Source organism: Hakea prostrata, chromosome 1, assembly GCF_041222555.1.
Source record: "Hakea prostrata isolate BN-2017 chromosome 1, UWA_Hpros_2, whole genome shotgun sequence".
In the NCBI taxonomy this organism is placed as follows: domain Eukaryota; kingdom Viridiplantae; phylum Streptophyta; class Magnoliopsida; order Proteales; family Proteaceae; genus Hakea; species Hakea prostrata.
The window spans coordinates 20,397,204-20,419,836 of record NC_142600.1 but is presented as its reverse complement, the minus strand read 5'-3'; the positions used below and the strand labels follow the sequence as shown (position 1 = coordinate 20,419,836).

General features: G+C 38.8%; 1 protein-coding gene across 1 annotated transcript in view; it reads left to right on the top strand.

Annotated features, from left to right (window-relative positions):
- Positions 1-932: 932 nt before the first annotated feature.
- Positions 933-22,633, top strand: part of LOC149028174 (PHD finger transcription factor) — a 50,925-nt gene continuing 29,224 nt past the window's right edge. Inside the window, exons 1-10 of the mRNA XM_089148286.1 lie at positions 933-1,022; positions 1,108-1,232; positions 1,321-1,369; positions 1,452-4,331; positions 4,429-4,440; positions 4,536-4,665; positions 4,796-4,884; positions 12,757-13,001; positions 20,592-20,678; positions 20,770-20,869. Of these exons, the coding sequence (XP_089004412.1) occupies positions 933-1,022; positions 1,108-1,232; positions 1,321-1,369; positions 1,452-4,331; positions 4,429-4,440; positions 4,536-4,665; positions 4,796-4,884; positions 12,757-13,001; positions 20,592-20,678; positions 20,770-20,869 (3,807 nt within the window). The remainder of the gene's footprint in view (positions 1,023-1,107; positions 1,233-1,320; positions 1,370-1,451; positions 4,332-4,428; positions 4,441-4,535; positions 4,666-4,795; positions 4,885-12,756; positions 13,002-20,591; positions 20,679-20,769; positions 20,870-22,633) is intronic.

The window sequence follows — 22,633 nt, the reverse complement described above, 5'->3', positions numbered from 1 at the left end:
AAAATAATCATAATCTGTTTTACTATAAAAAAATCACCAAATAAAGAAATAATAATTGAATAAAATTAAAATAGAAACGAAGAGGAGGGAAGATAGAATTCAACTCAAATTTAGACTGAATATCACCTACTTCGTTAATTCTTTCTCTGGCAAGATTTTGTGGTTTCGTCAATGGTGGGTTAGTAAAGCGGTTAAAAGTCTAAACCAAATCTAATTTGAATTTTGTCAATTTCTTTTATTCAAAATAAATAAGTTTAGTGAAGGTGGAAAACCAATATTTTTTTAATTCAAAATAAATGAAGTTAGGGTAAAATTGACATTTAATCTGGTTTTTATAAATGGGGTAGTATCGTCTTTTGATTTCTTAATTTTAATGAAGGACAAAGTGGACATTACATATTCAAATTTAACGGCTACTTAACGCCGTTATAAGGAAGGGGGGCAACAGTAATTTTGTAAAGAACAGGGTTTTATTAGTAATAAAACAAAAACTTAGGGCAAGTAGTTATCCCAAATATATATTACTTGTAAATTGCAATACAAGTTCAAATTTTCAATCCCGAGAAACGTGGGTAACGATCCGCGTTTCGGAACTAAAATTTTTTAATAAAGAATTCAATATATATGATTACTTGGAGGACAAGAAAATAATTATCTAATTTCAGAAAGGAATTTTGGGTATGTGGGACCCACATTGTGGGTCATGGAATCCTCTTTGTACTGATTGTTATTATTATATTATTTTCGGTTTCCGTTCGGTAGGGTAAGGAAGCTGTCGCAGTATCACTGTGACTACTCTGTGAGAGTTGACAGCGAGAGAGGGAAACTCGTTTCTCTGCCGCGAACTTACTCTCTCTCTCTCTCTCTCTCTCTCTCTCTCGTCTTTGCTTGCCAAAAACTAATTTATCTTCCTCTGCTTCAAAAGTCTGTTAATGGCTGTGCCAATTGAAGATGGTTTTGAGAGAAAGAATAAACGAAAGAGAAGACCTGAAGAATTGTATCTCCCTGGAGAGAGAGTTGAGGTAATGCTGCATTTTCATTTTTTTGACTCAGTTATTATTATGGTGATTGACTTCTTTTTGGTTTCTGGTATTTCCTGTCTTCTAGTTTTATTCGTCGACACAGTTTGGGGTTACACTGTGTGTTGGCGACTGCAGTCCTCTGTTTCCCCCTCAGTTTTCTTTATTTCTTGCTTTCTTTCTTTCTTTCTTTTGGTATTTGGAGCTGTCGAGGTTTCTTAACTTTTCTTGATACTTCTTTAGACTTCTGAGGGGTCTCTTTCTTAACTTGTATGGTTTTTCATGAAAATGCTTGTTCCAGGGGGTTTCTTTTCGTGAATGAATTCCGAATTGCGAGTTTATTCGCCTCTGTTAGCTTGTTGTGATCGTGAACTATAAATCTTCACTTGTGTTTCAAATACTTAGATTAGATTTCTCATTGCAACAATGCAGGTAAGGAGTCTGGAATCGGGATTCGAAGGGTCGTGGCACTCGGGGCTCGTCACTAAAAGTTCTCGTTCTTCACTTTTCGTCGAGTATGACGACATACTGGTCGAAAATGGCTCTGAACAACTTAGTGAAGAAGTTCTTTATTTTCCTTGTAAAATGGGAATTAGTTGCCCGATAAAAGGAATTCCCGCCCATAACCGTTGCCGGATAAGACCAATACCTCCTCGAACCCCAATTAGAGAATGGGCGCTTCCCTATGGACTCTGTGTTGACGCGCTGCACAATGACGCTTGGTGGGAAGGTGTTGTCTTTGACCATGAAGATGGTGCGACTGAGAGGTTGATCTTATTCCCTGACTTGGGTGATGAAATGAATGTGGGTATTGATAAATTACGGATTACCCAAGATTGGGATGAAGTTTCAGAAAAGTGGAAATGTCGTGGGAACTGGTTATTTTTTGAATTGATTGAGAAGCATGAGAAACAGTATCCTTTGCTTGTTTCAGTAAGGCAGCTGTGGTATGACGTAAGGACTAAGGAGGAATTTCAGAAGCAAGTATCTGAGTGGACCTTTTGGGTGGAATCAGCATGGAACGATTTGGTCTTTGACACCATTGTTGAATACATCGATCTTACTTTGGATCAGGTTCTTCATTTGATCAACCTGGAGGAAAGACCGAAATTTCCTGAGGTGCCAAGGAAAAAAGGGAAGAAGGCCAGGAATTCTGGCTTTTCTCTGCGTAGTGATTTTTCTGGAGCACTACAAGGAGAAGCTGAGCAAGCATCACCCTCACTTGAACCTCCGGGGTTTTTTACTTCAAAGAGGAAAAACAATGGTTCAGGATTTTTTGGATTTGAAGATTGTAGGTCCACTAAGACTTTACCCAATAATCCATGTGTTCCTATGGTTGAACCTAGCGAAAGATATAATGCTGATGCAGGAAATTTTGGTCATCAGGTAGGGGTTGATAGTTTGGATATCGATGTATCTATTGACACAGATGGGTCCTTCAGCAGAGCACAAGTGCCCGAGCAATCTCTAGCTTTATCTCTTTTACCTTCTGAGCAGTGGGATACTTTTACTCTTATGGGATCCGAAGGAACTGCAAATGAATCAAGTCAAGAAAGCGAGTTTCAAGAGGGTGTTGTTCTAGATACTACCAAGGGTTGTGGAAGTAGAAATGTTCAAAGCGATAGTACAAACTATAAGCACAAACCTTCAGAACTAAGAAGCAGATCTTGTTGGTTACCTGTAAGTATTAGTGGCCCTGAATACCATCCTGATAGAATTCAAGAATACTTAAAAACGCCAGTGCATGGGAAGGCTTCTGCAGAATTAGTACTTAAATTAAGGAAGCATCTTTTATTTCTAGGCTGGAGAGTAGAGTCTAGAAGAGACTCGAGAATGTGTCGAATCAGTTATGTCTCACCTAGTAAACGGCGATTCCCTTCTCTTCGGATGGTTTGTAATTTCTTGAGTGAAGCTGCAAAAGTTGATAAAGTTGATCAAAATCGAAACTCCAGAAAGAATCAGCTAACATCGGTTGGTATCCCTGGTAGGATGGTGGGTTCCAAGTCCCTGCAAATCTCTTCGCTTTCTTCTGAGGAAATTTCTAGCAGTGCTCCTGCTTCTGAAGAAAGTTCTACATTAGATCCTTCTCCTGTAAGAACGGTTCCCATGGACCTTGATTCAACTGTCAAGGTTCTCCAACCTGAATGCTGCCCTCAGGCTGTGATAAGCTATTCTAAGATTTCATTCCGAGAGGAGAAGCAAATATTCCTTGGAAATATTGCAATAACAAAAGATGATTTGATCTTAAAAGCAAAGAAGCATCTCTTAGCTATTGGGTGGAAGTTTGATTATTATCACTGGAAAAGGGACAATGGGACAAAATCCAGACAGTGGCGCTACATTTCACCTGAGGGAAAGACATATTACTCTCTTCGAAGTGCCTGTGCAGCATGTGTGGAAGAATGCAAGCTTTCTGAAAATATTTCTACAAATGAGCAGTTGACAGGCATGGGCACAACTGGGGAACACATGGGCTTCTTAACTTTGGAGAAGTCTGAGTTTGAGGGTATTGTGCTACCTAATGAACAGTCAGAGTCTTCTGGTCAGTTACAAGGTTTTGTTCAGTTTGGGAAAATACTCTCCAGAGAAAATAGAAACCCCTTGAAGCTGAGAAAGAATGGTTCATTTGATCTTGAATCAAATGTGTTTCTAAGTCAAACAAAGGATGGGTTTCAGAGTTGGCAAGATAGAAAACATCGACACAATGTTGCTGGCTTAGGAAAAGGAAAACGAGGCCACACTTTATATTCTCAAAAATTGAAGAAAGGAGATGTGCCTGTTATAATCAGAGGACAAAATAAGTTGGATGATGGCTATCCAACCCGGGTACTGCGATCAAGTAAAAGGGCACGGAAGGTTCTGGTAAAGAGTCCCTCATTCCACACCCCACTTACTGTCCTTTCTTGGTTGATTGATAATGATATGGTGTTGCCAAGGGCTAAGGTACGATACATCTGCAGAAAGGACCCCCATCCAAAGTTAGAAGGGCGAATAACTCGTGATGGTATCAAATGTGGTTGTTGCCAAAAGGTTTTCACTCTTAGTGGATTTGAAACTCATGCAGACAGCATGTCTAGGCATGCAGCCTCCAGTATCTTTTTAGAAGATGGAAGGTCTCTATTGGATTGCCAAGCAGAAATGTTAAAGCGTAATAAGATGAAAAGCTTTTTACCAGATACGCGTAAACGAATCAAAAGCAATCGTACTCACTGTGAGAGTGACAGTATATGCTCTGTCTGCCACTATGGAGGTACATTGATATTGTGTGATCAATGTCCATCTTCATTCCATTTGGGTTGCATTGGTTTAGAGGTAAGTCATTTGATTCCCTTTATTATCATACTGCTGTTCAAGGGTTTGTATTTTGAAATTTGTTTATGGTTGTTTGGGTTTTTTGTTGGTCCCACAGTGTACTTTGAATGTCAGTTGATGATCCTCTGAGAAGAAAATATATATTTGGTAATCCTTTTTGAGTTTCAGAATTTGACAGGATGAAAATTTGTCATGGTTGTGTAGGTTTTCCCAAAAGGAGATTGGTTCTGTCCATCTTGTCGATGTTGCATATGTGGGCAGAGTGAATTTGATGAAAATGTTGAGAAATTCACAGACAAGACTGTTCTATGCTGTGATCAATGCGAACAGGAGTGTAGGTTCCGTCTTAGTTTTTTATGTTTACATTTTCCACTCCCAAACCCGCAGTGGCATGGTGCTGGGACACTCTGTTTTTCTACTCTAGTTAAGATGTTTAAACTACTTGTATGCTCGATTTGCTACAGATCATGTTGGTTGCTTGAAGAAAAAACCACGAGTTCAACTGGAAAGTGCTTTAGAAGGGAATTGGTTTTGCAGTAAAAAATGTGAGAAGGTACTTCATCTCTGTGTTACTTGATGACTCTCCTCTTAGATCTCAGTTGTATTAGATTTGACCTTTGTCTGACATATCATTTATGCATTTTTTAATGTTCTGGTTTTCCTTAGAAATGGTCATCCTTGAAGTTCTCTGTAGCCAAATAGAACAAGATCTATGTAAAAAAATGGTGAACCCGGGAGCAATTTCCTATGCAATCTTACCCCAATAATTTTCGCTGAGAGGCTGTTTCGATGCCTTGACCTCAGTCTTCAACTGAGTTCACCGACCATTGCACCAAGGCCTGCCCTAGAACTAAATCTATGTCAATTCCAAAACTAGCTGTGTCAAAATATGCTGTGCTCGTTGACGTTGGCATAAAATAGTGAGAGACGGACAATGTTGTCTAATGGGTCTTATTAGGGGGTTTATGTCGGATTATTTCATCAGTCAAGGTTTATTTTCTCTGCTTAACACTTTTCCAACTCCCTATAAATTCACCCCACTCAACCTTCCCTTGGTCCAGGAAGCACTCTGTGCAATGTCCTTTAACTCATAAATTAGGATTGAATGTAAAAACCAAGGTCAAGGTTTAAGTATCGAGCCTGGTTCTGAGCAGGTTTGAAACTTAACTATTTCATGAAATTTTGGTCTGTGATTGCTAGTTTCAGTTGATGATCTGAGGGCCCTAATAATCAAGTAATCAACAGCCTGTTAAGTTTGAGAAAATCCTAGTATGTTGGCCTTTTAAACATAGTGAAACACTTGTATTGTGATAAGTTTATTGAAAAAAATGTCTGTTTGACTTCAATTCAAGGAATCTCTACATTTCTTGATGCTAGATACATAAAATTTAGGAATAGAGAGTAGGCATAATCCTGATCAAAATAACTTAAATGTGCTATAGGAATGACTGAAGTGAAAAAATGGAAACTAGTTCATAATGATTGAATGTTATCTTTGCTTGTAGCAGAAATATGATATTTGGCTGTACTTCACAAATAGTAAGGTTTTCTAGTGGAGTTGAAAAATTGTGAAATGGTACCACACCTTGAAATATGGATGAAATTTCATTGATACTGCACAACAGCAGGCTAGATTACAACTGAACTAACCCTAATAAATGCCACAATATGGTGAATTCAAGCGGCAACTAATTCTCGAACCATAAACTTAGTGATTGTTAGAAATCAAGCTCTTAAGAATCAAATCAGTTACTAAATCAAAGGAGAAAACAAGGAAGAAGAGAAAGAAGAAGAAGAGGAGATAGAACTAGCAGCAGGCTGCATTTCTTGATTAACTTCCTAGAATTACAGGCTGGTGTATTTATAACTTTTCTAACTTAGATTACAACTTGAGAGGCAAGTATTCTTGTCCGCTAAAAAAGGAAACAAATTACATGTCAAATGACAGAATAAACTAATAAGAGATTCTGCCCAAAATAGAAAGTATGAAGGTATTAACCAACTGAAAATAGAAATTAATAGAAACTAAGCAGAAATATAAACTCTGATTCTGCAAAACTTGTGCAACAAAACTGCTCTTCCAAAATAGAAACTTGTGCACCAAGACTGCTGCCTAAAGCTTGCGCACCGAGGCATCAGCCACAAGACTTGCTCATCAAGTCTGTGCGAGTCTCAGCAGTGATGAAACCCATGGTCTTGGTTAGATCTTCTAGGACCCTCTTTACTCAAAACCAAGATAAGTTTGGACTAATAATAAGTTCCCCAGAAGAAGATCCAGAAACATTACCATTGGATGTTACAGTTTTAGTATCACCGTCAGAAACAACATGATTGGCAAGTTGCTTGGCCCATTATAGCTTTCCATGCTTAGCCCAACAAGCCTCTACCAAATGTCCAGTTTTACCATAATGAGTACATTAGTTAGATGACTTCTCCGACTGCTGGACATCATGTCCACCAGATGATCAATTGACTCCCCCTGGAACCACTGCCATGGCCTCGGCCCCTCCAGCGAGTAGAAGTAAAAGAGAAATTCTCTCCTTTGGAACTATTCCCAGGAGGATTATTTTAACGTAAAGCAATCCGTTGGAGTATAGAGTATGCATCTTTGAGATTGGGAACATGCTCACCAACTAAGAGATGTCCTTTGACTGTCTTTAGTTCAGGATTCAAACCAACAAGGAATTTAGACACAAAAATCTCATTCCTCTTGGCTTTAAGCTTTTCGATATTAGTAGTGAGGGGCTAAAAAACATTCAACTCCTCCATTATGCCTTTGAAAGAATTGTAATAAACTAATAATCCTGCAAAGATTTATCAGCCTATTGAAATAAATTTTCATAGATACTATAGATACGTGTCATATTCTTGGCTTGAGAATATGTTTCTTGCAAATCATCCCATATTCCCTTGGGAGTCTTGTGGAATATAACATCGATCGCTATGTTAGGTTCCATACTATTCCATATCCAGATCTTGATGATAGCATCATCTTGGGCCCAACTAGAGTAGGTTTTATCACTCTTGGAAGGGGGCTAGTCTCAATAAATCTGAGCTTACCTTTTGCAAGAATATAGACACAAACAACTTGGGAACATAATAGGTAGTTGGAACCATGGAACATTATTTCGCCGAAAATCGGCGAAACCAGTGAAACAAAAACCTGATCGAAACGAAACTCTTTAAATATCGTCGGAAAATCGTTCCGGCGAATCAAACGAAAATGGTGAAGGAGAAGAAGAAGAAAGAAAGAAAGAGAAAGAAAAGAGAAGCGGTAGCAGCGGTTAGCACCGCCGCTGCTGGAAGAGGAAGAAACAGAAAATAAACCCTGCAAAATTTCTCTTGTGTGAGACCGGATTTCAGATTCCTAGAGACAACCACCTTGGTTTCGAATAGCATTGGCAAGAGTTCCACCGGAGATATATTCCATGAAGAGATTGTAAACCTTCTGACCATTCTCATGAGTTACATCGCAACCAAGGTAACCAACAATGCGAGGAGAGTTGATCAGAGACAGAACGCTCTGTTCTCTTTGCAGGAACTCAGACCTGGTGAGCTCTGCAGATTTCACGGTGAAAATCTCACTGGTGAGCTGGAAGGAGGTAGTAGCAGCGGCGAAAGAAAGAGAGACAGAGAAAGAAACAGAGGTAGTAGCAGCGGCGACATCGCCGGATCGTTGAAGGAGAAGAAGAAGAAGAAAGAAAGAGAGAAAGAGAAAGACACGGAAGACAAGTAGTTACCTCTTACCTGCAAGGCTGCAACTAGCTTGCTGCTACGGCGTCGGCGAACCAGGCGAACCCAGCGAGATTTCGTTCCCTGGTTGGAACTACCTTTTAATTTGATGGAAGTTATTTGAACATTCACATTGTCTCCCTAGGATCCCTTAGACTCATCATTACTCATAGTGGAATCACCAGTTATGGTAGACATCTAAGGTAGATCTTATGATTCTTATCAACATAGTAGGATAATTCTCTCTCCAAAAAAACAATAGTGCAGGGAGCTAAAACAGCAGCAACTCAGGACTTGGATAAGAAAAACAAGGTGTTCTGCAGTACAATACAGGAATTGGTAGGGTAGTAAAAATTGAATCTATCCAAGTTCTGGGGTCTTCAGTACATGTAGTAGGTAGAAAGAAAAAGACTGATCAAGAAAACATATTACTTGCAGCTATTGGTGGCTGTGCACCAAGAAGAACTAGAAAAGAGAATTTTTTTTTTGGAAGAGCACGATGGTGACAACGCTTATTTGATTAAAAGAGCTCTGATACAATGTTAAAAATCAAGCTCTTAAGAATCAAACCAATTACTGAAGCGAATGAGAGAACAAGGAAGAAGAGGAGACAAAACCAGCAGCAGCCTTAGATTCTGGATGCGTTTCTAGATTAATTTCTTAGAATTGCAGGCTGGTGTATTTATAGCCTCCTAATTCATATTACAACTTGAGAGACATGTATTCTTCTCCTCTGAAAAAGAAAACAAAATTACATGTAAAAGGATATAATAAATTGATAAAAGATTCTGCCCAAAATAAAAAGTATGAAAATAGTAACAAATTGATTATAGAAACTAAGTAGAAATGGAAACTCTGATTCTTCAAAATTTATGCAACAAGACTTCTCCTCCAAAATAGAAACTTCTCCAAAATAGAAACTTGTGCACTAAGACTGCTGCCCCAAAGCTGGCGTACCAAGACAACAGCCACAAGACTTGCTCATTAAGTCTGTGCAAGTCTCAGCAGTGGTGTAACCTAGGCTTTGGGTTAGATCTTCTAGGATCCTCTTTAAAAAGAACCAGTACACGTTTGGACTAGTAATAAGGTTGTGTTTCTTAATGGGATGGTTTGGGTACCCTATGGGATGATTCGGGTACATTGTGGGATAGCTAAAATGAAAGCCTATGGGATGGTTTAAGTGGGTAAAAAGGGCAACAGATGAGGTTTCATTGGTTGTGGGAATGCCTAAAGATCCTAGGGAAAGGATTAGGGTTCATTTGGACTAATAAGGATAGGGTGGAATATGCCCAAACGGAATGGAAAGGGAAGAAGTTCAGTCATATAATTTAGAGGTGAAAGGAAAGGAAATTTAATGGGATCTTGGAATTCTTCAAGATCCTCTTTCTTCTTCTTTTCTTTTCTCTCTCTTTCTTTCTTTTTTTTGGGGGGGGGGGTGTGGGGGTCTTTTCTTTCCACCTTCTCTCTTTTTTTCTTGTAAATTCAGCGCAGAGTCAGAGGGGAACGGAGTTGCAGAATTTCTGCAATCACGAAACAGAGCTGCGATGGGGTTTGGGGGTTTTTCTAGGTTATCGTGAGGATGGGGAAGAGGATCATTAGTTTGAGGGGGAAAGGGGGCGGGGGGGCGGGGGGGGTTGTGGAATCACAGCAGTTCAGAGGCTGGAAAAGAGAGAATAGGGGTGGGGGAAAGCCTGGAATGAGATTTTTGATCGCAGTTTGCTGTTCAGAATCTTGAAGAGGGGAAAAGGTTTATTGGTTGCTGCAACGCTTCTTACCCCTGAAGAACCTTGACGCACTTCCTGGCTTCAATTCTCATAATTTCAATCATCAAAAATGAATTGAATTACAACTTTCAACTTGTATTTATAGATAATACTAAAGACTCCTACTTGAACTCTTAAAGAAAACCCAACTAACTTCTAACTAGGATTCCTATTTGGTAACTTAGGGACCCGCCACTAGTTAATTAAAGAACTTCTATGTTTCTGCCAAACAAAGCTCATACATAACTCATAAACTAGGATTCTAACTAACGAAAGAAAAGTAGGAAAGGACTCCACAAAAATAGCTGGAATTATTCCAACTAAATAGGGCTCAAACCAGGGGTGGATAATGACCAAAATACCTCTGTATTGGTTTGGCCAACCTTTGCTGCCGCATGCTCAAGGGGGATGTTTGGGCTCAATTCGTGGGCTTTCTTTGGATGGTTCTTTTTTTTTTTTTTTTTTGGGGGGGGGGGGGGGGGGGGCGCAGAACTGAGATGCTGAGGATTGGTCTAAACAAGGTAATATTTCCTTCATATGAGAACCATTCCTAATGGTTCAATATCAAGGCAATTGCTGAGTACAGAATTAGAAGGTTAAGACTGAAAATAGAAAGAGTCCTGTAACTTGCATACCTAATGCAGGAGTGGTTGGCAGCTTTGAGCAAGCAGAGAGGATGCTAAGGGGTTTAATGCTCCAAAAATCAGTCAATTCTCATCTCTGATCTTGGTGTTATCAAAGCCTGAAGTTTTGGCAGAACTTGGTGCACAGGTTTTAAACTGGAGGGGTGCAGGCTGTGCAGCAATCTCTTATTAAACAGTGTGCATCAGCAGTAAGTCTCAAGAATTTCAGGCCTTCAAGATGCAGTCACGGGCCTAGCAGGACGCTGCAGTCTCACAGTAGGAGCAATTGCAGTGATCAACTTGGAGGAGAAGAATATATAAGAAATAAATAGAAAAAAGTGGGTAGGCTCTTAAGAGCTTATATATATATTTATGGGTGGCTATTGGTTGCCCAACATGTAAGAGCATAGCTGTTAAAATAGCATGGGAATTAAGGTGGTGCTTCGGCACTTAAAAGGTACCACCTAGGCATTGACTTGGTGCCCAAGTGTAAATCCACCCCTCCATGGTTCTTAACATTTTTTCGTATGCTATGGTATATACCTTAATATTAAAAAAAAGAAAAAAGAAAAAAGAAAAAAGAAAAAAGAAAAAAGAAAAAAGAAAATCAACACTAAGGCACATTAAGTCATAACTTATTGAGTCCAATCATCTCATCAAACATTATTCTGCCTAAAAAAAGGTTATCAGAAATAAATATTAAGTCACATTCAAGTCATCAACAATTAAAATAGAACTAGAAGACAGCGGAACTCTAAAGACAAGATATTGGAATTTAGAACAATCAAAACGCTTCAATCTTCCACTGGTTTTCCTGGTTTGAGTTTATGAGTTTAGACAGGTCAGGAGTATCAGAATCTGTAGCTTATCTATGGTGCATGATGTTTGAAACATTTTGTTTGCATGTTTCATAAGCATATCCATGCATATCAGAGTATATAGCATCTCTCGGTGACAGATTCATCACCAAATTGGAGGGAAGAATCTTGTGTGGTTCTTTTGAAGCTTTCATTTGGTGTTCTTAGTGCAAGACTGGGTTCTTGTTTTTGATATCTCCATTTGAAGCATCCTCAACCCCAACCCTGACTGTTCTTCTCCTAATCCTCTAGACAATTCCAAAAGCATAGCACTCCAACCATCTTCTAGCTCTATTTCATTCCTCCCAAATTCCCAATTCCTTCAACCATCTCTACCCTAATGTCCCATTCATCCCTGGGCACAAGGCCTCAACCAAATCAACCAGGGCCTGCGATTTCCTACCCTAACCCACCTTCAGTGTTGAAAAGCCCACCTAACCCTGTTCATGTTCAGGGTGGACCAAGGCCAAACTTACGCAGCTAACAGCCTAACAGTACATAATAATACTCATTGACACTTAGTTCTGTATTTCACTTGACATAGTTATTGAGTTGGCAACCATGGCGTTGGAGTCCAAAAGCAAAGGCGGCATGATTGTCAAGGTGACAAGGCGACACCAGGTCGCTTTGACCCAAAAATGGGCCTAGGAGGCCAGGTGGCCGCCTAGGCGGCCGCTTTGACAACCATGGAAGTTGGTGTGCCTGCCTAGGTGCCTTGGATGCCTAGGCATTGACACCTTCATTACTGTGCTGTGCAGTGCATAATATCAATTGTTACTTTGTTGGTGCTTTTCATAGGCTGGCTTCCAAGGATCAAGGCCCGGGTTTGAGACCTAATTTTGCTCTTGCCTAAAACTGCTGCCTGCCAGATCTCATTTCAAGGTTTCGAGTCATCTGACACTGGTCTTTTGACCCTGACGTGGCCTAGTTCGACATGATTCAAATAGCCCTGAATCTGTTTGGGTCTAATGAAATTAATCCTAGTTTTTGATAAAATTTTATTTTTATAACTTTATTACCCTTGAATCATAACATTGGATCAATATCAGATAGATCAATACAGGCAATACTCATATTGGCCACAGCTGATACTGTTTCAATCTAAGTGGATCAACTGATCCAATCCCAACCCTCGGTTTCATTTTATTCAGGGTTAAAGCTCTCAGGGCTTCCAGTCAGTTTTGACCAAGATTTAGTTCCTTAGGCCTTGCATGTAGTTCAGGTGAGTCTGAATAACAATGGAGCAGCCTTTTTTGCTGGCCTGTTCAAAACTTAGCAAATGCTAGGCCGGCATGCAAACCATGTGCTTCTGTGTCTTATTGGTACCGAATCTTGTATGCTTAGTACCTTGTGAAATCCTTGACCATTTTCAGTTCTAAAAGTTATTTTCATCTTCCTATGGTTGTTACTAAGTAAAAAATGTTCTAATATTGCAGCTTGGTTTCTGCAGATATTCGTGGGTCTTCATAAGCTCTTAGGAAAATCAGTTGCTTTGGGCATAGATAACTTAACTTGGACCGTTCTGAAAGCCACCAAAGATGATAGTTGTAGTCTTGATAAGTCCGATATGGAGGCAATGATAGAGTGCAACAGCAAGCTCAATGTGGCACTTACTGTAATGCATGAGTGTTTTGAACCTGTTAAAGAAACTGCTACTGATAGAGATCTTTTCGAAGATGTTATTTTCTGTAGAGGGTAAGATGACCTTGTTTTGCTTGCTGGATATTTTTATTACTTCATTACCTTTCTGTCTTGTGGCCAGTACTTTCTTTATCCTTTCTCTTTCTGTTACATAACTTAAAATATGTGCAAATTACATCTCATATGCACTCCTTCAGTCCATACTGGTCTTCCAATTTTTGAATGATTTGAAGTGCAGAACTGATGCAGAAAAGTCAGAGAAATTTTGCAGTTCAATTCTCAAATCTTTTGTCTTATAGAAGTGTTGTAAAAAAGGAGTTAGCATTACTTGATGTTTGAATTTGGTAATGATCTCATTCTCATATGCCGTTTGCAGAGTTCATATTGTTCTTCAATTATCTTCTTGAATAGTTTGAAGTGAAGAACGGATGCAGAAAGTAAAGAAGCACTTCAATTGTTAAAATATTTTTTGCCTAAAATTTCTGGAAGAGTATTTATCTTTAACTTGATGTTCTGAGTTGGGTTGTGAATTCTATGTATAAAATATCTAAGCTCTAAGGTGGAGTATATTAGCATGTTAACCAATGGGATTGGATTATTTTTCGTTGGTTGCTTAACATTTTATGTTCTCTAATGTGATGGTTGTGTTGTCACATAACCTAGAAACTAGAATCCCTTACAAAAGTAATATGTTATCCTAAGGTAGCTAAGACAGTCTGGTAAAGGAGGGCGGCAGCATACAAATGCACATGCACCTGCAGGTGGGGGTACATCGTAACAATGAACACAGAAATCTTAGGCCTTGGGGATTTAACTGAAAATATTTGATAGATGCTATAGAGGTCAGATAACACTAAGTTGTATGGTGGCATGTGAGTTCTCAGAAGTCGGAAGTCCTCTAATTGTATGACTGAGCATAAATAAAAGCAGAAACTGACAACCATGTTAAGATGACAACACATTCAATGTAAAGAAAATAGCATACAAGAGATGAAAGGATAATAAGGAAAAGAGAAGGAAAAATCAACATCAGAAAATCACAAGAATAAGGGAGCATTACCCTGGGGTGGGGGAAACAGACTTCACGGAAAGGAAAACAGAGGGGTGAGGGCAGAAGTAAAGAAACAGGGGAGCAGAGATTCAGAGAAGAAAAAGAGGAAGAAACAGGGCAAGGAGGAAAAGATGAAGAAACAGAGTAGAAAATTGAGACAAGGAGGAGAGAGAGGGGGAGGAAAAAGAAGAAGAAACAGAGCAGAGAACTGAGATAAGGGAGGGGGGGGGAGAGAGGGAGAGAGAAGAAGAAACAGAGTAGAAAATTGAGATAAGGAGAGAGAGGTAGGGTTTTGCTAAAAACATGACGGTCACAGGTATACGGGGCTAACTATATCCAAAACATTCAACAAGACTTTTCCTTGGTTGATAGTGTATTTCACTCGATTGGCACTCCTCTACCTTCCAGGGGTTCTCACAGCTGAGTGTTCTGGGCCCTTCCTGTACATAGATGGGCAGTGTTTACACGAAAGAGGGGCTAGAATAATTCAAGGCAGGGATTGAGTTCTGTGGATTTTCTTCGTGGTAGAAAAGCCAATAGACCGAGCTAAGCAGTTTCACCATGGCACTGAAAGGAAGTACAATCTCACGAAGTTTCCCAAAACTCCACAATGTCAAATCTGGAATCTTTTAATCGTTCAAAGGGCAGTTTAATTAGTTCATTACATGGTTCATGGGAAAATGATAAAGTTAGGAATTGTTTAAAATTTTAAACCCAAAATGTTGATTTTAGTTGTTAAGATGTCCATTTACAATTGACACTCTAACAAATGCCCCCCAAAAAGGAAATATTAAAACATTATATAAACATTATTAAAGAGTGTATAAATGGATGAGGCACCTACTATTGTAGGATTTGGCTGGAGTTGAGAAATTCGTATATGCAGCCCTACACTTGTTATGGCCTATGGGAAGAGTTTCTTGATGCAAACATATTATGACTGACTTCAAGTACTTAAATGCATAATCTATCTAGACCATGGTAGAAGATCTCGCTCTCGAGTGAGATCTCGCCACCTTGAAAAACCAAGATCTTGGTTGAGATGTGTGATTTTTTTGCGTCAACTCGGTGGCCCATCTTGGTGGGTTCTCCAAGGTCCCGGTTGGGTTGAAACTTGATTTTTAGCCTATTTAAGGCCTTTTGAACACACTGATGGCTTTGGATTTGTGAGAAAATAACCCTAAGTATGTCTTCTAAGTCGACCCTATGTGTGAACCGAAATGTTGCAGGATTGGGGAATTCAAGTTTAGAACTTAGACAACATGTAATTTATATAAATGAAAAGCTAGTGTATCAACTATCAAATACATCAAAGAACTTAAATGTCTTCAAAATTTTACAACTGTTGGAAGTTTCATTAACTAGTAAGTCATAAATCATAATCCATAAGTCATAAGTTCACAAGAGTACAAGACAATCAAGGAATGGGAATACGGGATCAAATTAATATTTTACAACCATGCTATTTGAAAAAAATTAAAAATTGAGGAAAAATCTTACCTTTGTTGAAAATCTAGTTGAAATGGTCATGAATGATGCTAATTTGATGTTGTAGATTTTTTAAAGGTGCTTGGAAGTTGAAATCTAGCTGAATCCCCAAAAAATTCTGGCCAAAACTCAACTTTCTGGCGAGATGGGCGAGATATCAGCGAGAGAGAGGTGAGATATGCCTCTCTCGTATGAGATTGGGGGGGGGGGTTTAAAACCCCTTAAACCACTTGGTTCAACTAGAAAAAATAGTATCTTGCCATCTCGCATGATATAGGGGCGAGATCTCGCGAGATGGTGAGATCTCGTGGTGAGATGTCCCATTTCGCAGAACTCGAGTCCCATCTTGTGTCGGTTAACGAAAAAAGCGAGATATCTCGCAAGATCTCTTACCATGCTCTGGAGATCAATTTAATACCTCTACAATAATGGAATGAAAGTAATCATGAGGAGATCGGTCCGTCTTGTTTCATTTATCGCCCTATTGGTTTTATCTTATTTGGGAAAAATGTTGAGGGTTGACATCAATCACTACCTATTCTGCATCCTTTACCCCTCAATATATAGGTTTAATGCTCCCCTCACACCTTTTCACTACATAGTAGGAGGGGATCCACTTGGGGTCCCACCTTGATTCATGTTGCCAGAATTCAGAGGTGGCCCCCTCCTAATATGTAGTAGAGAAATGTGAGAACATAGACCAGATCCTAATTCCTACAATAGAACATTGAAAAATTTGCTAGGAGAAGAAGTCCCCGACGTAAATAATGAGAAGATAGAAAAAATTAGAAAAAAGTTAACCGATAGTTATCGCAACACCTAACTGCCCTACTACAAAACGAGCAAAAGTGTAGTAACGTAGTTGGTCCTATAAATTAAAGAGAAGTGAGGATAGTCAATAGTGAAAGATGGAGGGTTAAAAAAATGAACTAGCAAGACTAAAATCGTAAAACTATTATTTTATCCATATATATATATAAGGTTTATTAATTAGTACTTTTATACTTGTTTTGGATTTGGTTCATCTTATGTAATTCTGCCTAATTTAAGAAGTCGATTTTAATCTAAACCAGAAATTTCAACTTTGATTTGTTGAGTAATCTTCAACTTAGATTCTAATTAATTTCCGATTGAGTAATCACCTTTTTGTCTAATTTACTAAAAAAAGAGAATTATGTTTGGAGATTGGACATGTGTAACGAATACAATGTGGGTTAGAAATTTCCTCTCCATGTGAGTGGAAGATATGGATCAATCTCCAAGTTTCTATTCCTTCAAATGAGATCTTCTTTTTGTTTTAATATTTTGAATTATTAAAGATATATATATTTATTGTATCGTTGGAATTAATTAAGTAAAGTGCTGATTTAGTTTTTTGGTTAGGGAAGTTTAGTCTCAAACTGGAAACTGAAAAATTAGGATCCGAGTTATAATTGGATCTTCCTATTAATTACAATTGATAATAATAGGACAAGCTAATGTGTGTCTTTGGCTTACAAGAGAGACGGTTTACCGTCCAAGCGCGCATGCGTGACATGGGCAGTGGGCTATTTAGGCACTTTTCATGCACACACTTGCATTGCTTAGAGCGAGATCTGATCTGGACTATTTGTTTTGATGAATGGTCGATCAAGGTGGTTGAGGTAGATCCATCTGAATCCAGGAAGATCCAACAGTTAGATAAACATTAATAATCTATCCATTATAAAGGTATATCCAAATTGATACATCCGATCAATCTTGACCATTGGATCATTCTGCCAAACGATCTGAAGGTTCAGGTTTGACCGTGTATGGATGTGACTATACAAAAGGGTACCTATCTATCTAGAGTCATGAATTTATAGAGTGCGTACCTCTTTGCCAATAGGTACCCCTTGATCACAAAACGGATTACTGTTTTTGTCATAAGTACTCTATGTCTCAGACTAGTGAGTGTATTACGAAACCTGAAAATCAACAACTGTTGGGCTTTCTTGTATCCTGGGATACAATTCACTGTAACTCATTTGCACACATTGGTGGGGTAAATTAAGTCTTAAGGAGAGCAACGCTGTAAACCTAGAACAATTGTATGATGAACCAAAAAGTCTCTGGGACCTATTGTTAAGAATAATGAATCACTATTCTCATTAATAACATTTAACCAGCTTGGCAACTATATGCTTTGACCTGCATTGAATGCTATTGGTTGAAGATAATAGTACATCAAACCCATATGACTCTTACCATGAGCAGATTGTATCCATTGGGCAAATATGGGTTCAATCAAGATTTGTTTCTCTGGAGTACCAAAAGCGAGCGTGCCTGAAAGTGCTAACAACTAGTCTCTTATTTGTTGTTTCGAATACATATTTTCTAACATTTTTGGTGTTCCCATGGTGTTCATTCATGTTCCATATGCAAGATTTTCTCAAACGGTGCATATAATAGTATCTTCCTTGTAACCCCTTGTAACCTGGGTTCCAAAGAGTGGAAAAAGAGGACAAGAAAGTAACATGACTCTTAAAACCCACAAAGTAAACTCTGAGACCAAGTGTTTTTTTTTCTTTCTTTTTCCCTTCTTTCTTTCTTCTTTTCTTTTCTTTTCTTTTCTTGAAAAAATTAGTAAATTCATTAACCAAATAGGAGAAAGGGGAAGGAAAAAGTACAAAGCCAAAGACAAGTGCAGAACACAAGCACAAGCGGCATAAAGCCATACAATCAGACTAGAAAATACAACCACAACCAAAATGAACCAAAAGGGTAGTAGACCCAGTTAGACCGATGCAGTCTCCTGCTCGGTCAATGACATGAAAAACCTTCGTTGCAATAATGTATGGGACATGTAGTAGGGACTGAAGCAGCATCATAGACATTGGGGTTAGTAGCATCACAAGATTGAGACGAAGAATGATGAAATATGATTTGAGTTTGAAGCAAAGAGAGATAAAAACGATGGCCCTCATGGCTTTCCCTGATGCCGGAGAGACCATCAAAGGTTGGCACACTCGACAATCTGAAGCAGAACCTTGAAACAGAAAAAAAGGGGGGGGGGGAGAGAGAGTAAAGAATGAAAGAAAGGAGAGAGGGTGAGAGAAGGAGAAACAGAGGGATGAGATGAAACTGAATCTGAGATTGAACCTGATTTGGAGAGATTAGGGATGATGGCCCTTATGGCTTCCCTTGACACCAAAGAGGCCATAGAGGAATAGAACCCTCGACGATGAAGCAGAACTCAGAAATAGACAGGACAGAGGGAGGAATTGAGTCCAGATGTAGGAGTGAAACTGAATTGGAGAGATCGATGGTCCACATGGCTTTCCCCTCATGCTAGAGAGACCTTCAAAGACAAACCTCGACAACCTGAAACAGAACCCTGAAATACCCTCATTTGTTTTTAATGGACAGAGTGGAGAGAGAGGAGAGGAGGAGATGAGAAACAAAGAAAAGGTGAGAACAAGAGGCAGAGAAGCAGAGAGAGAGAGAGAGAGAGGATATAAAGAAGAGGAGGGATGAAGAAGTGGTAGAGAGGAGAATCAGAGAGAGATAGGGAGGAGAAAGAGGCGGAGAGACACAGATCAGAATCGCTGATCGCTTCTGGTTTTAAGGTAAGGTTCGCTTCAGAAATCGTGAGAGACGGAAGCCTTCCGAGTTGCGTTCAGAACCCTGAAACGGCCTTCTTCTTTTTTTCCAGACAGAGAGGAGAGACAGGAGGAGGAGGTGAGAAGTGAGACAAGGTGAGAACGAGGGGCAAATAAATAGAAAGAAGATGACAATGAGAGGTGGAGAGAGAGAGGAGGAGAATGAAAAAGCAGTAGAGAGGAGAAGAGGAGAATCAGAGAGAAAGACGAGAGGAGAACGAGAACAAGAAGGAAGCTATGAAAAGATGAAGAGTGATGATGGTAGAATTTCGTGTACTAGAGATATGATCTTTACTACCCCTAAATTACTTCACTAGCATAATATATGAAATTTCATACAACTCTCTAAGGACATGAGCAGTACAAAAGAGGTCTAACACAATGCCAGAGAATAAGCAAATAATCTAGTCCCCAAAGTACCTTTTTCTGCATAATTCTGATTGGCTGTCATTGTGGTAAACGGAACAACGAATGAAATTTGCTTTCGTGGCTGAGGTAAATATCCTTCGCAGAACAGCTTTGCCTTTAATATTCATCGGGTCATGGTGAACAGTATCTATTTGCATCAAGTTATTTCATGATCTTCCTATGTTTCGTTGCAGTTGTGAATTCATAAAGATATTTTGAGTGATTCAATCTGCTTTTTGTTTTCTTTTCTGTCCAGTTTTCTCATTTCATATATTTTTTTTTCCCGTCAGATCAAATGGTATCATTCTGAGATGCCTGTTGTCTTTCTGTATTCAATCCTTGAACATATTCCTATACTTTTGATCTGTTTAACAACTTAGGTCAAGTTCTCTTTTGGAAATTAGTTTTTAGTCTAAAATTGATTTCTGTGAAGTTTTTCTTTCCTTTAGTGCTTGGCTACTTGAGGTCAAATTTCTATCCCAAGAACAACAAAAAGAAAAAAAAAAAAAATCAGGAAGATCTGACCAGGCACCTGAATGTGTTTATGCCTAATCTGAAGCAACTGTCTAACTTCTTGGATGTTCTCCTTCGTGTTGGTCCTATTAGTCTGCTTGCCTCATAAAGCTGCCTGCATCAACAACCCCCCCCCCAAAAAAAAAAAAAAAAAAGAAAGAAAAAGAAGAAGAAGAAGACTGTTCAATCACCTACAGAGCCATTGACCTTTCTGCATTCATCTGCCATAAAAGAAAGAAGATGAAACTGAGGTGGTGACTAGAAATGGTTTTATGAATCTGAGCTCTTTTTTTTTTTTTTTTTTGGGGGGGGGTGTGAGAGAAAAAGATATACTGTTCACTGTTGTGTTAAGAGTTATTTGGCTCCCCTTTCTTGATACAAACCTATGTAGGCAGTTCGATGGACTTGGTCCACTCTTATCTCAACACTGTGATTTCTGTGCGAATTCTATCTATATATATCTCTTTTCTGATTCAATCCTCACATCAAGGTATTGGATATCATTGTCTGTATTCCTTGTATTTAGTTCATTCCTAATATATGATCCTTACACATTTACAGGTCAGAGCTGAACCGGCTGAATTTTCACGGGTTTTACACTGTGCTTTTGGGAAGGAAGGATGAACTTATTTCTGTGGCTACTTTTAGGTCTGCTTGTTTGCACTAATCATAGATAGTTAGAACATTCCTTATGTTTTTGTTTCATAATGTTAATATCAGACATTATTTTTCTCTGTAGGGTATTTGGTGAGAATGTGGCAGAAATACCCCTCGTTGGTACCCGTGTCCAGTACCGTCGACGTGGGATGTGTCGTCTTCTTATGAATGAACTTGAGAAGGTAGTGTTATTTATGTCATGGTATCTTATTGACCTACTAACTTTGTTTGTAACAATAATAACGGAGGAATAAGCTAAATAGTGAGAAATTTATACAACAACAACAACAACAACAACAACAATAATAAGCCTTGTCCCAACTAAATGGGGTCGGCTACATGGATTCTTGCCCTCCAATCAGTTCTGTTCGAGGCCATGCTAGATACAAGGCCTAAGCTATACATATCCTTTCTCACCACTTCTCCTAAGGTTATCTTAGGTCTACCCCTAGCTCTTCTAGTTCCTTCAATATGGATTATATCACTTCTCCGTACAGGAGCATTTATAGGTCTCCGTTGAATGTGGCCGTGCCACCTCAAATGACTTTCTCTAAGCTTATCACTTATGGGAGCAACTCCCAGACCAACTCTAATATGATCGTTTCTTATCTTATCTAGCCTAGTTTTGCCACTCATCCATCTTAGCATTCTCATTTCTGCTACACAGAGTTTATCTATATGATTATTTTTAATAGTGAGAAATTTATGCTTTGTATTATATTCGTTGGTTTACATATCTTCTCTTGTTATCAAGATCTAGTACAGTAGCGATCCCATAGATCCTCTCATGGTTTCTTCCTGGTCCAAAGCATGCTGCTAGACATCCTGTAAATCAACAAAGGGGTTCAACAATGCTGTTGCCGCAAGGACCATAATGTGTTGTACACTTGTACTCTTGTGTTTGTAATACTGCTTTCTGATTTTAACCATTTGTCTTTAGCCTTATGTTTTTGTAGCATTTAAAAGCAAAAGCAAAATATTTACTGTCAAGTGAAGTCTTTGATATGAGTAATTGGCAAAGATTTGGATAGAATGATCTGGTAATGTAGTGATGTTCTCAAACCAGGTCCAGTGGGTGATCAGCTTGCAACGTAGGATCGTTGGAATAGGAACAACTTGTATACCTATTAAATTTTAGTTGAATGGTATATTTTTCAAAAAAACCAAAATGTTTTAAGTCTGATTGAAAATATCAAGGAATACTAAAATAGAAAGTTCCTGGAGTAGAAAGTTCAGATTTTGTGGTTCATAAAATAGCAATTAGAACCAAAAATTGAAAGAAAAGATTTTGTAACTAAGGCAGATAGAAATAGCAAGTAAATCAGATTTAATAGCATGTAGAAAAATAGAAAGTAAGGATGGAGATCATATTGTAACAGCACCAAGAAATCAAATAATGAATTCCTGAGAGAAGTTTGGTTCAATGGTAAAAATAATTTATTGAGTCAAGTCAAGCAACACTATTACATGATTGGTACTCAAAAGAAGAAGAAGGGTATTTTAGGCCACTCGACCAGCTGTGGAGAAGAAATCCCAGCACTTCCACCGTTGGTGTAGACACCACATTCCTTGGAAGTGTGTCTTGAGTCTTGACAATGATGATCAAGACTCAGCTGGTCTATGTGGTGACTGTCAATTGAATGGCAGAAAATAGAAATAGGAAGATGAAGGGAGGAAGGGAAGAAGAGTAGAAACAGCCAGAAGAGAAGCTGTATTTTATTGCATTTCCTAACTTTAGAATACATAAAAGAGGCAAGGAGATATCCCAAGGGATCTCAAGCTGGCACAAGATACCAAGGGATAAGGCGAGACCCCAAGGGATCTCGAGTTGGCGCTAGTCATTGCTAGTGCAATCCTGAGATCCCTTGGTATCTCAAGAATATTTTCCAACACTTCCCCTCAAGCTGGAATATATATGTTGAGCATGTGATGTAGGACCACATATG